Below are 13,758 nucleotides of genomic sequence, written 5' to 3' on the forward strand. Positions count from 1 at the left end.
ATGTTTCTTTCTTTTCCTTTTAGAAAAAAAATCTGTACCAAAATTGTATTTTTAATTCATGTGATGTTTTTTTGCAACCATTTGTTTTTCACACATTTTTTACATTACTTGCTTATTCTATTTCGCATGACTTCTGATTTCAAATTCAAGTTTAAAAAAAATAAATATACACAGTTGAAACACCTGCAAGTCATTGAAATGCCCGACAAACATATTTATAATTTCCTGTATTAATAGTTTGAACTAGAAATGTTCGCTAACCCTTTTTTTTTTCAGACAACCCCCCCCCCCCCCAAAAAAAAAAACAAAAAACGATGACAGATAATTTTAAAGAAAAAACTATAAATCCCAATGTAGGAATTCTCCTTAAAATTGCACAAAATTCTATAGACTAATACATAAAATAATAATTATTTAAAATAATGACAAAAACCTTTCTGTCTTCTGACACACATGATGATTCAGCGATGTGACCGACTTGATGTGAGATTTTTTTTTTTTTAGTAGTATCTTTTTTCCAGATGTATCGTGGCTGGTATTGGCATCTTTCATGTGTATTCGATAACACCGGCCGTTACGCACTATAGCACAACCTACCATGCTAAAACACTTCAATATAATTTCAAACTCATTTTACGTAGCTTAACAAAATACTGTCATGTAGCTTCCACATACAACCCAGGCTAAACTTAGCTTCTCCTTAGCATGCGAAGCTAGTCTGATAGTCGAAATGTATCACCGACTACTTTCCTCAGTTTCCAAAAATTCAAATGGGCACATTTATGAATGATGAACCACATTGAGTTTAAATATCATATTATTGATTATTTTCACTCTTTGTTCCCCGTCAAGTCCAAAGAAGCTACTCGAAGTCCACCCTCGATCTCTCCACGCTGGATCTCATCGATCACTTGAAGCCGGCAAAGCACCCGGAGCTTCCGCCCAAGCTCGTGATCCGGCGGCGGGGCGCCGCAGCCTCAGCCGGATACCAAAGACCAGGCTCAGTGTAAGTAATCAAGTCACAACATATTTCATTAGTCGTTCTTTGGGAGTTGATAACAAACCGTGCTGTGTGACTTGTAACCGTTAAAAAAAAGGAAAGAAAGAAAGAAGTTGGCTCACTATTTGGCAAGTACAAATTACTGTCAGACTTGAGAGTGCAGCACAATCCACTTCAGAAGATTGGAATTTTATGCTAGTCAAAACAATACAAGAAGGACTTTTAAGGAAATTAGGGGCCTCATGTCATCCTGGTAAGAATTTATTTTCGGGGTCCCCAACATGACCTACCAAAACTCACTCCCAGGAAAATTTAGAAAAAAATGGGATTTTTTTGGGTTGTTTTTTTTAAATTGTTTTTTCCAAAAATAAAAAATAGTTTTACCAATCAACATTAAATTGGGTTTATATCTAACACGTCTCAAGCACCCATGACAGGATTAAACTGTATTAATAGTTTATAATACCACAAAAATGAACTCATTTACTCCCCAAAATATATAAATATGTTCTATTTGAAATGTCCCTAAAACATATACGAAAGCATACGAAAAGGCTTTGATGCAGCCTCTCAACTGCACAGAACAGTTGAATCAATGGTAGTTTTTTTTACAAAAAGGGCCAGCGGGTGGCAGCAGAGTGTAAGAGATCAACCAGGGCCATGTTGCAAACACGCTGATTTAACCACAGTTCTAAACAGATTTGTGAATAATTCATGAAACTGAGCTATATTCTAATCCTAATTGCTGCAAAACGGAAACAGATAGAAATAAAAATAAAAGACTCTCTAATCTTTCTTTTGGTAGCTTCCATGTTTTTATAGCACAATATGCTGCGGGCCTTGCAAAATCAGTCAAAATCCAGTAAAACAGCCGGGAGCGAAGGAGATTGCTTCAGTGAAAAAGGCTGCGAGTGAATGAGTTAATATCGTCTTACAATATTACGCTTGAAAATTTCCACAGGGGGAAAAAAAAAAAGTAAATCTATTTTAATATGTGAGGGATTACTGTTAAACTCTAATTTAGATGTTCAGGTGTGCCTAATGAAGTGTCCAGTGAGTGCTTGATGTGTTTTTTATTATGGATTTATCGTGTGCGACGCCACGCGTCAATAAGGACAATTATGTCAGCCGCCGTCGGGCCGCCTGGCCACCTCCTTGGCCCCGTGTCCGAGCGCGGAGAGGATTTATCTGCGGTGGGAGAGCTGCTCTTAATTCTCGGGGTTGGTGTGACCCAGCAGCAGACTGCGCTCCTCCTCCTCCTCCTCCTCGTGTGTGTGTTCGCAGGATTTTGTGTGTGCGTGAAGACTGCGAAAAATGGCCTTTAAAAAACAAGATAAAAGATAATGAAGTTAGGAATATATGAATTTAAGCAACACTGTCTGCTAATAGATTTGGCAAATTGGATTTGGGAAATTGGATTTGGGAAGTATAAATCAAGTGCATTGAAGGAATTGCTATTTTGTATTACTTAAGCTTACTTATAACCAATTATAAAATATGAATAGGTTACAGATTAGGTAGGTAAGGTCAAAAGGTCAATAGATGTTAGATCAGGGATGGCCAAGTGGCAGCCTGACGCTTTTTAAAAAATGCATTTGTGGGGATTATAAATGCAATTCCTCCATATACTTGTGGCTCGGTACCCATGATTTCACTTCTTTGTGGATTTGTTAATTTTTTTCAATAATTTTTGTCATTTTTCTTTGTTTTGGGAGGAGCAAACTCCTGTTTTTCAGGGAAAATGTATATCGTCGCTGTGCTGTGAAAACCACTTATGTCCATTTATTTATTTTTTACGGTTTTATCCCATAAATCATAAATCAAAATGTCAAATATGACAAACAATACTGGAGTGTGATCAGCATTTTGGGGGATTTACAATTTTTTTCCCCCAAAAGCTGTCAATTATACATATTTTCTCTATTGACAGTTTTAAGTTGTAATATCACCATTCATCACTAGATGGCAGACATGGCTTTGTTGCGTTTCTCTATTGACAGTTTTAAGTTGTAATATCACCATTCACCACTAGATGGCAGACATGGCTTTGTTGCGTTTCTCTATTGACAGTTTTAAGTTGTAATATCACCATTCACCACTAGATGGCAGACACGGCTTTGTTGCGTTTGCAACCCTTTACTACATACAGCGTGAGCAGCCCTAATAATTTTTTGCAGATTTATAGTGACATTCAGGAATAACATAGTAGTACCTCAATCATTTTCAAAATTTTCGAATAAGTTGATTATTGTGAGAGAGAAAAATGCACAAAATGTGTTCTTGCACTCAATATTGCTATTCAGCAGTAAAATACATTTTAAACTGTTACACCCCCCACCACCAAAAAAAACAGTTGTATGTTGTGACCTAATTAATAAAAATAGTTGAATTGTGCTACAGTAATAAAAAAAAAAAACTCTTCCTCACAAACAACCTGACGAGAAGAAATATCTTGACAAACAAAGAACATGCACGTTCTACTTTGATTTGTCATATTGACTTTTGCATGATTTTAATGCATCTACGTGTGAGAAAGCACTCACACGGCCTCTTACGTCATCTTCCCTGCTGCCGCCCTCACAGCTCGGCGTCACCTTGACTTTCAGGTCGCAGTGGCATGCGGGGTCAAGTGCGGCCTCGTAATGACGGCGCCTCACATTTAAAAAAACAACAAAAAAAAAAAACACCTGAGGAAGGAAGGAAACGTCCCGCATTGTGTCGTTCCGCCTTTCACTCGCGATCCAAACAATCAGGAATGCAGCGTGTACGTTTTTGCGGGTCGAGGAAAAAAGGTCAGGGAGGCTCTTGATGTTCCGTAAGAATTATTCACAAACACATTAGTGTGCCGTGGAAAATTATACAATTTGACTTACGACAGTGGTCTATATTTATTTGACTGCAACTGATGCCACACATATTTCACTATTCACAAATTATTATTTTTTCCATGTAATCGATCATTTATATTTTTGTGCTCTTTAAAGAGCACCATTTATTATTATTATTATTATTTATTTATTATTATTATATTATTTTATGATTTATTTTTTATTCTTTAAAGGGAAAAAATAGTAAAATAAGAAAAATATGACTTCAAATAAGCACAATTATCTGCCAACAGAACAAAAAATGTTACTTAAATTTACCTGTAAGATTTTCAAAAATAAGAAAATAATACTAGGCCCATATCAACCACAGCAGCTCTTGAAAATAGTATTTTTAGACTAAAAACAAGTCATATTGACTTTTTTCAAGCTACTATTTTCTTAAAAAGTATGCTTCTTTTTTTTTTCTTCGCTTGGATAACTTTGCCTGAAGTGTCAAGCAAGGAAGTAACAGATCCCATTTTTTATTGTCTTTGGTATTGAACCCACAACCCAAAAGTCTGAGGGTAGGCACTCTACCAGTAGAACAAGGAAAAATGAGCTTAGTAAATCTAGCCAAACGAACCACTTATAATAAAAAGCTAGATTGCACTTTTGTCTGATTGTTTTCATACTTGTATTTTTCCATTTATCTCGTTACTAGATTATGCAAAATCTTAAAATAGAAAAAAATCAACTTCTGAAATCCCAGTTCAGGGTTTTTTATATTGATTAGTTGTCATTTTAAAATGTGGGAAATGCTTGTTTTAGGACTCACAGTACTTAAAACTGGCTGTTAACACTCATTGCCAAGACTGCTTGATCAAATCAGATAATTAACTCATTCACTGCCATTGACGGCTATTGACGTCAAAAATTCATTTGAACGATTTCTATTAGTGTAACATTGTTCCCACTTTGTTAACAAGAGTATGAAAAACTAAAAAAAAAATATTGTACATTTAGAACAGATAGGAAATTTATGATTAATCGTGAGTTAACAATTGAAGTCATGCGATTAATTACAATTAAAAAATTGAATCATGTAAAAGATTATTACAAATTAGGAGCGCCAGGCGATTACATTTTTTAATCACGAGTTAACTCACGATTAATCACACATTTTATATCTGTTAACAAAAGTGGGAAAAAAATGTTAAACTAATAGAAATTGTTTGAATGAATATTTGACGTCTATAGCCGTCAATGGCAGTGAATGAGTTAAGTAATAAGTATTAAAATAAGCACAATGATCTTGTCTGACAATTTCATTTTAAGTAAAAAAAAAAAACTTATCAAAGCAAAATAAGAAAATTTAGGTTAAATTAAAGCAATTATATCTTACTTAAGATTTCAGTTTTTGCAGTGTAAAAATTCCATAGAATTTGCCAATTGTCCGATTTTATTTTTGATCTTATCCTACATTATTCACCGAAATACTCACCAATTTGCCCAATAATTGTATTGCTGTGGCGCCATCTGGTGGCAAGGTAGTAACAAAGCCCTATTCGAGTGAGTTGAGGAGCTTCTTTCATTACTTTTTGTTTGCTTGTGTGCCAGGAGATTTGACGAAAGCCTTTGCGCAATCAAGTTTGCCAACACTCTTGTAGGAGAGCGCTTCCGCCACGTGTCCTTCATCAGGTTTTGTTCTCCTTCCTCTTGCTTCTGCGACAGGGTGGCTGCCAGAGCGCTGCTTTTTGAACACGCCGCCGCCCAGCAGCCCGCCGTGCTTGGGAGGTAAGTGGCTCGTACTCTCAAAAATGCCAAATGGAGCATGTGGCTTATTGACGCTCCAGTTCACAATTGCCTTTATTTAAATTTAATCAATGAATATAACACAAACCGCAATCCCAAAACACTTAAATACGCAGCAAAGATGCACTTAACTCATTCACTGCCATTGACGGCTATAGACGTCAAAAATTCATTTGAACTATTTCCATTAGTTTAACATATTTTTCACTTTTCTTAACAAGAGTATGAAAACGTAGGAAAAAAATATTGTACATTTAGAACAGATATGAAAATTTTGATTAATCGTGAGTTAACTGTTGAAGTCATGCAATTCATTACAATTTTAAAAAAAATTAATCGCCTGACGCGATTTAAAAAAATCAAAGATTATTAAAAATTAGGGGCGTCAGGCGATTAAAATTTTTTAATCGTAATTGAATCGCATGACTTCGCTAGTTAACTCACGATTAATCACAAATTTTATATCTGTTCTAAATGTACAATAACAAAATCTAGCTTTTCATACTCTTGTTAACAAAAGTGGGAAAAAATGTTAAACTAATAGAAATATTTTAAATAATTTTTTTACGTCTATAGCCGTCAATGGCAGTAAAAGGTTTAAACATGCTCCCATTACACCAGTTACTACTTTCCTAATAGCCCAGACTTTGGTGCTATCTTGTGATACTGGTATTAGGTGTTGTATTCAACAAATAACTGGAGATAAAGTAGTTTCCACAGGGGGGGGAATGCAAATAGATGAATTTGTGATTCAGGTTACTGTACTGTACAAGCAATAATATTTAATCAGGAGCTAAATTAGCTTCTATGCTAAGATGAAAATTATTATTATTATTATTATTTTTTAAATAAAACAAATATTGTCACGGATATTGAATAAGGCTTTCCGTAATTGTGTGCTTCCGACAGAGATGCCCAAGCCGTCTACTCGTGCGAGGCCGAACACAGCCATGAGCTCAGCTTCCCCCAGGGGGCGCACTTCTCCAATGGTGAGAGCTACCAAATGGTACCAAAACACACACACACACACACACACACACAATCAAGGTCACGGAATATGAATTAAGGTTGACAGTCAAGGAATCACTGTACACGTTTTGTTAACTTGGCACAATGATCACTTCACTAAACATTCGGATCTTAAGAAAAGACATCTAGTAACCGTAAAAATAATTACGCTAGGTGACGTTATGAAAAGTCCACATCTATTTTTAACATATATCCCACACTTCCCACAGTAACTAGTCAACAACATGCTGATAAGTTTCGCAAACGGCTTGTGGTCAATGCTAGCGGGCTAATGTGGCTAACTAACATATCAATGAGGTAAGGCAACTAAGCTCTTATTTAGCTGTACTGCTGTGACCGCACCGGAAACAGGAAATGAAACACCAGACCATAGATATCTATAGACTAGATGTCTTACGGCGCACAGTCCAACGTCCGCATTGGGGCGGCCATCTTGTCGCAGGCAGGCAGTTTGGTCTGTTGTATTGACTGTGAGTGATCTGAACAAACGTAAACTCTGTTATCTCGCTTCGAACTTGATGGATTTACACACGGTTTGCTTTCTCACAAACTTTAATGAAGAAGTAATCATTCTGGATGGATATTTATTAACTATATGAATTATTAATTATCAATTCACTGCCATTGACGGCTATAGACGTCAAAAATGCATTTGATCTATTTCTGTTTAACATTTTTTTCCCACTTTTGTTAACAAGAGTGTGAAAACCTAGATTTTTATTGTATTAGAACAGATATAAAATTTGTGATTAATCGTGAGTTAACTCGTGAAGTCATGCGATGCGAATTACGAATAAAAATTGTAATCGCCTGGCGCCCCTAATTTTTAATAATCTTTTCTTTAAAAAAAAAAGATTATTAAAAATTTTACTTTTTTTATTTTTTTTATTTAAACAGAAAAGATTATTAAAAAATGGGGGCATTAGGTGATTAAAATCTTAATTTATCGCATGACTTCACTGGTTAATTAATCCCAAATTTTATGTCTGTTCTAAATGTACAATAAAAAAATCTAGGTTTTCATACTCTTGTTAACAAAAATGGAAAAAAAATGTTAAACTAATAGAAATAGTTAAAATAATTTTTTTAAAGTCATAGCTGGTCAATGGCAGTGAAGTATGTAGTATAATAACTACACTTATAAACTAAACTTCTCGATAATCAGTTGATTTTTGTTAAAACCCTATTTTGAGTTATTTAAAAGAAAATATTCGATAAAAACACATAGTAACGAATGAGAGCGGCGGAGCGGGGTGACTGTGGCAAGATGGCCGCCCCATGCAGACATTTTATATACATTTTATATTACATCAATCAAACAGTAGACATTAACTCTTTGACTGCCAAAACCGTTAAATAACGTTTAGTAAAATCCTATGGAGGAGTGCCAAAGACGTTAAAAGACGTTTGTTTCAAAACAGAGGTGAAACTAACCATTTTCTATTGTTGATTACTGAAAAACGGAATAAGGTAGAAACAAACTTTTTTTTCTAATGAAAGATGAGAGTCCAATCTTTCATTTGGTAGTATGTGTGTTTCCATAGTCCAAACACATAATTTTCTGTGGACCTTGAAAGATCAGTGAAAATAATTAAATCGGCTGGCACCCACGGCATCCCTTTTCTGAAAACGTCTGGCAGTCAAAGAGTTAAATATCATTTTGCGCAATATGAGTACGCCTTTTACAATATTTTATTTTATCTTTTTACAACCTTTTGGTACAATGTCTCTAAAATGTGAAATTTTTTCAGCAATTTTTATTGACCCTTGTACAATACGGGGAAATATTTTGGATCTTTTTTCTTATTTTTGCAAAAAAAAAAAAAAAAAAGTGAGTATTATACATCTTACTTTATATCTAATCTCCACAAGTCCAAAGTCACATGACTCAAAGTACACATAGCTGAAAATCTACTTCAGTACGCTCAAAGTACTTGTACTCGATTACTTGCCACCAACTGGTTGCTCATCTGCTTTGCAGTGACTCATTTGAACCCATTTGGCTGTGAGCGCTGCTAAAATACAAACAGCGCTTCTTTTTTTTCTCTCTCTCTCTCTCTCTCTTCTCTATCTCCCTCTCTCTGGTTTTATTGCCTTTCCGTGACGAGCCCGCTTGGCCCGCGAGCAGCAGGGAGGCAGGTCACAGTAACCTAGTGATGGAAGGCACCCTCCCCCCAGCTTCGCCTCTCTGGTCCAGCAGAGCCTGCAGCCAGATACGAAAAAAAAAAGCGACAACAAACGCGGCTCGCCATTTAGCAGAAGGCTTTTTATGGCTCCGCATTAGCGAACCCGCAGCACTTCATCATTTTTAGAGCCGCTCTGATCAAGCTCCACCACAATATGGACTTGTTTACGCGCCGCTTCTTACTGGTACCAGGAAACTGGACAACAGAACACCAACAGGGTTGTAAAAGAGTGGGAAATGTCTGGGAAATTTTCTGAGGGTTCCAGTAAATTTTCATTTTGGGAAATATTTCCAAAACATGGCGAATACTTTGTTGCCATATTTGATCAAACGTGTAACAAGTGATTATTATGATCTTGTGCCGCTAATTTGAGAGGCAACTGAGGAGAAACAACCAATGAGAGGACAGCAGGTGTGTCACATGTTTCTAAAAATAGCTCAGCAGTGATGCGATATTGTGATTTACTAGGAATGTTGTAGAAGTGATCATTTCAAAATGTCAAGATTTACAGAAATGGTGCCGCATATTGATATTTATTTATTGGCCTTTCTTTAAAGTGCAATTTCTGCAGCTGAATGCGATTAGCTCAATGCTAAAATTTTAATGCATGCGCTTATGAAGTAAATTGAAATATAATTTATGTAAAAAATTATTATTATTTTAATTGTAGTTAAATGACAAATTAATAAAAAGAAAACTTTAACTGAAATCTGTCTAAAGTGGGATTTAATAATTTCATAGAAATTATAATCCATTTCCTGAGATGATATATATTTGTCTGAGGTGGGATTGGAACCTGCGACCTCCTGGTTACTGGACAATGCTCTTTGCCAGACACCTGGCAATGATGATCAGTTGTATGAATGGAAAAAGTTCAATGTCAGTCCCATTGAAAATGAATGAGGAAAAGTTGATATTTAACGTTAAATTGTGCGAGTAATGTGGAATCAGAAGATCAGTACCCCGAGAGGCGTGATTTTTTATTTTTTTTTAAGCAAGTGTGAACGGTGTAAATCGGAAGTATTATGTGGAAGTTGTTTCGCGGCAAAGAATTGTGGAGAATAAAAATCTCAATGCTTCGTTAAAGATCATTTCCGCAGCGTGCATAAAACCGGAAGCCTCTTACGTTAATCAGCACTCGAGAAGTAACTCTCACGTTCAAAAAGATGAGCGACTCGTTCTGTATCTAATCAGGGTATCTGCTTACGTTGTCTGTTGATCGGTCACGGCTCGCTGCTTTAATGAAATGAGAAGAGCTGCTTTGAATGACGGTGGCTTGCGTGCATCTGCGAAATTACCAAGGCACGGTCTGACCTGCCACTGTGCAGATTTATGACATTTTTTTTTGTTCAGCTTTTTGGGTGTCAACATTGCTATCAAATGAACTTGCCTCGCTTGGTGTGTTTTTTTTTTTGTTTTGTTTTTTTTTGCACGCCTGTTTGTCGTATGTAAGGCGATCCTGCTTTTTTTTATAAAAGAACACTCTGACCCACATTTTCACTTGTCGTCTTCGTCTGTGTTCTTTTTCTCTCTCTGGCAGTGTACCCGTCCGTCGAACCTGGATGGCTGCAAGCGACGTACCAGGGAAAAACGGGTTTAATCCCTGAAAACTACGTCATCTATCTTTAATTTTTATTTCTTTTTTTTTCCTTCCATGGTATCCATGGAAAAGTCCACTACTGGTTAATGTAGCCTTGTGGTTTGTAGCTGCTTGGATGAGGCTACAACATGACAAATATACCTCCTTTTTCTTTTTTATTTGGAGGGGGGAAAAAAACTCCCTGAAATGTGTTTTTAATAAGACATAGACATCGTTTGTCTTTTATCAACACGTTTTTACAACCTTAAATGACACACGAGAACAACTTGTCTAGTTTTATTGCTAACTATCTGTGATTAATGTTTTTTTTTTTTTTTTTTATGTAAAAACAGAGATCAGCAAAAGAACTGAGACCTCACAACCCCACAACCCAGCGAGTCGGTAAAGTTTCCCGCCAGGCTCCGCCCACACACGATGACGAAAGCTCACATTCCTGGCAATTTAGCGTCGGCCATCTGTCTCGTGTGCGTAGTTCAAATTTGATAGCGGCCGGACAAAAAAGCTTCCCACGTCGAAAGACTCCGGATAACTTTGAAAACAAAATGATCATTTTCTTGCTCATTTTACTTCTTGAATTTCTTCTTGAAAAATCTTGCTAAGTGAAACTTTTCAAATTACACATAAGCCATTACACTGTTAAAATGTGCTTACATGATTCCTAGTTAAATGCAAATTATATCTAAGTAAGGGATGTGAAATAATTTTTTTTTGCACCACATGGTGCTTGGCCACTAATAATAATAATAATAATAATAATGCACCTTACGTAACTGCAATCAACACACTGGCCGTGCACTTTCTGCTGTCTCACTTCACTTTACCTTTCTGTTTATTAATCATAGAAATGGTCAAATATTCTGTCAAACAGCAGTTCTCAAACTTTCTGGGTCAAAGGGGAAACTTTTTCAAGCCTTTTCATAATTCTAATGATTATTAGACATAACTACCATGTGTATTTCTAAATTCCAAAAGAATTGCCTGTTTTCAAGAAAACAAAGTCAAACATAACATCTATAACATCATAATCTTGAGCATGAAGTTGCATTGATTACATTTTTAAAAAAAAAAAATAATTGTATGATATTAAAGTCTACGACAGCGACAAAGACGTCCCGCTTTGCGAAGGTCCACACCCTGAGGATCAAGCATTTTAAGTTAATTTGTTAAAATAAATATTTACTTGTGCTTTTATGTTTCCAGAATTATTATTTACACATTCATAAATGTTAGTATTTTTTTTTTTGTAAAAGTAACTAAGTTAATGTGCTGAATCTGCTGTTTTCCCGTCATTCACTTGCATTTACCTCAAGTGTGCTAGCTTCTGATTGGTTAGTGTTAGTCAGCTGATAGGGGATCAGGAAGTGTTGTCGCTCTCGCTGCCGTGCACGACGTGTAAAGTTTAAATTAAGAATAAATCTGTCTCCATCCTACCTTTTCATTTTGTAAACGGTGTCCCATTAACAACCAACGAATCCTCAAATTAGACTATAGCGACGCTACATGTATTCCTCGTAGGTTTCTGTGTTTTTTTTCTCAAATTTGCCACTTTATGAGTTTTTTTTCTCTGAATATTTCCCCCTGCCCTCTAAAAAAAAAATATATATATATATATATATATTTATACGTGGCCCTAATACTCCATCGTAAAAGTCATATTTTAACAAGTGAATAAAAAACAAACAAAAAAACTTAATTCTCCTCTTATGACCCCCAATGTAGGGCTTGTGGACCCCAGTTTGAGAACCACTGCTGTAAACTGTTTGATCCTAGCAACGTGGCTAATGTCTGTGGTACACGGGTGCACCAGCATATTTCATTATTATTACTATGAATATTGTTATGTGAAACGGTGGCCATTTCAAGGGTTTGAAAAAGCAAAAGCTTGCGAACTGAAACGTGACGGGAAGGAGGGGGCGTGGGGGGGGGGGTGGCTGAAACTGTATTTGGGGAATGTCAGGTGGCCTTGGCTGCTTTTGAGCGACGTGGGAAGAACGATGAGAAAACTCCCTAAAAGTGAGGAGTTGCGAGGGCGCGTGGCGGAAATTCGAACCATGTCCCCGCATTGTGTACCGTTTCCACGCAGAGGAGGGTTGTTTCCTCTGCAAGCAACTACTGTCTGCACACCTTTTATAAATAAACACAATGATTTATGGAGACTGAGATCTGAGATCTGTTGGACCTCCATTTTGCGTGTTGTATTTTAACAAACTAAAATGAGTCACAGCAAAATCGCCGGTGTTAGATTAACACTGAGGGTGTCAAATCACACTAGAAAAGTCCACACCAATGACACTTTTCAAAGGGTTAGTTGTTTCACACTTAACCAGTGTTACTCCAACACTCTATAGTGTGAAAAACTACAAGGCCCTCAAAGCGCTTTACATTTTGACTACTGACCACACCGCATCGAGAGCAACTGGGGGGGGGTTCCGTGTCTTGCTCAAGGATACTTTGACACGCTCTCAAGGTCGGGAGACTACCACTCTACCACTGAGCCACGCCATCCCAACAACAACAACAACTGGATGTATCGCTATTGAAATTTGGAAAGTTTCTCCTTTGCTGAAAATGAGGGTGTAGTCAATTTAACACTATTCAGGTTACACCCAAAATCCACCCCAACACTCAAGGAAATTTACTCTAGCAGTGTATTTTTTTATTATATCAGTGTTTTTAAAAAAAAAAAAAAAAAAAAAAAAAAAACTGCTTACTGCGTATTTGATCCAAGGTTATTTTAGTTAACGAAAACGAAAAAACTCAAATTCCCCGAAAACACTTTGTTAAAGAAATAAGAACAAAAATACTTTTCAAAAAAACGACAAAACTAACTATAATTATAGCAAAACTGTCCGTTGGTAATTAATCTAATACAAGAGCCTTTGGGGATGATTTTAAATATGATTTTGAAGGACATTTATTTCGATATTAACCGGAATAAAGACGTTTGAAAGTGTGCCACGCAGAAGTGATGTCATTTAGCAGCAGCCAATAGAAACGCACCTTCAGATGACGTCGCTCCCAGGCGGCATTTTTGCCAGCTTGGCTTTTGGTCTCCAATGGCTCACCTCGCCTGCTTTTTCATTGGACTGAGCCAAAATGCAACGCAATGTTTCTGATTTCATTTTACAATGGTGTTTTTTAAATATTGCACACAAGTAATACACTTTTTTTTTTTTTTTTTTTTTACAAAAACTAATCAAAACTAACCGAACCACCCAAACTAAAATGAATATTCCAAAACTATGAAGTTGACTTTTGCTTTCATGGGCCACATAAAATGATGCGGCGAGCCAGATCTGACCCCCAGGCCTTCGGTTTGACACA

At 36.4% G+C, this 13,758-nt stretch overlaps 1 protein-coding gene across 5 annotated transcripts in view; it reads left to right on the top strand.

Annotated features, from left to right (window-relative positions):
* Positions 1 to 12,596, top strand: part of arhgap42b (Rho GTPase activating protein 42b) — an 80,884-nt gene extending 68,288 nt beyond the window's left edge. For all 5 annotated transcript variants that reach the window (XM_077565357.1, XM_077565358.1, XM_077565361.1 and 2 more), the window contains 4 exons: positions 853 to 1,006; positions 5,539 to 5,601; positions 6,529 to 6,608; positions 10,375 to 12,596. In XM_077565357.1, the coding sequence (XP_077421483.1) occupies positions 853 to 1,006; positions 5,539 to 5,601; positions 6,529 to 6,608; positions 10,375 to 10,463 (386 nt within the window). In that variant the 3' untranslated portion in view covers positions 10,464 to 12,596. The remainder of the gene's footprint in view (positions 1 to 852; positions 1,007 to 5,538; positions 5,602 to 6,528; positions 6,609 to 10,374) is intronic.
* The last annotated feature ends 1,162 nt before the right edge of the window (positions 12,597 to 13,758 follow it).

This window comes from Vanacampus margaritifer, chromosome 5 (assembly GCF_051991255.1).
Source record: "Vanacampus margaritifer isolate UIUO_Vmar chromosome 5, RoL_Vmar_1.0, whole genome shotgun sequence".
NCBI lineage: Eukaryota > Metazoa > Chordata > Actinopteri > Syngnathiformes > Syngnathidae > Vanacampus > Vanacampus margaritifer.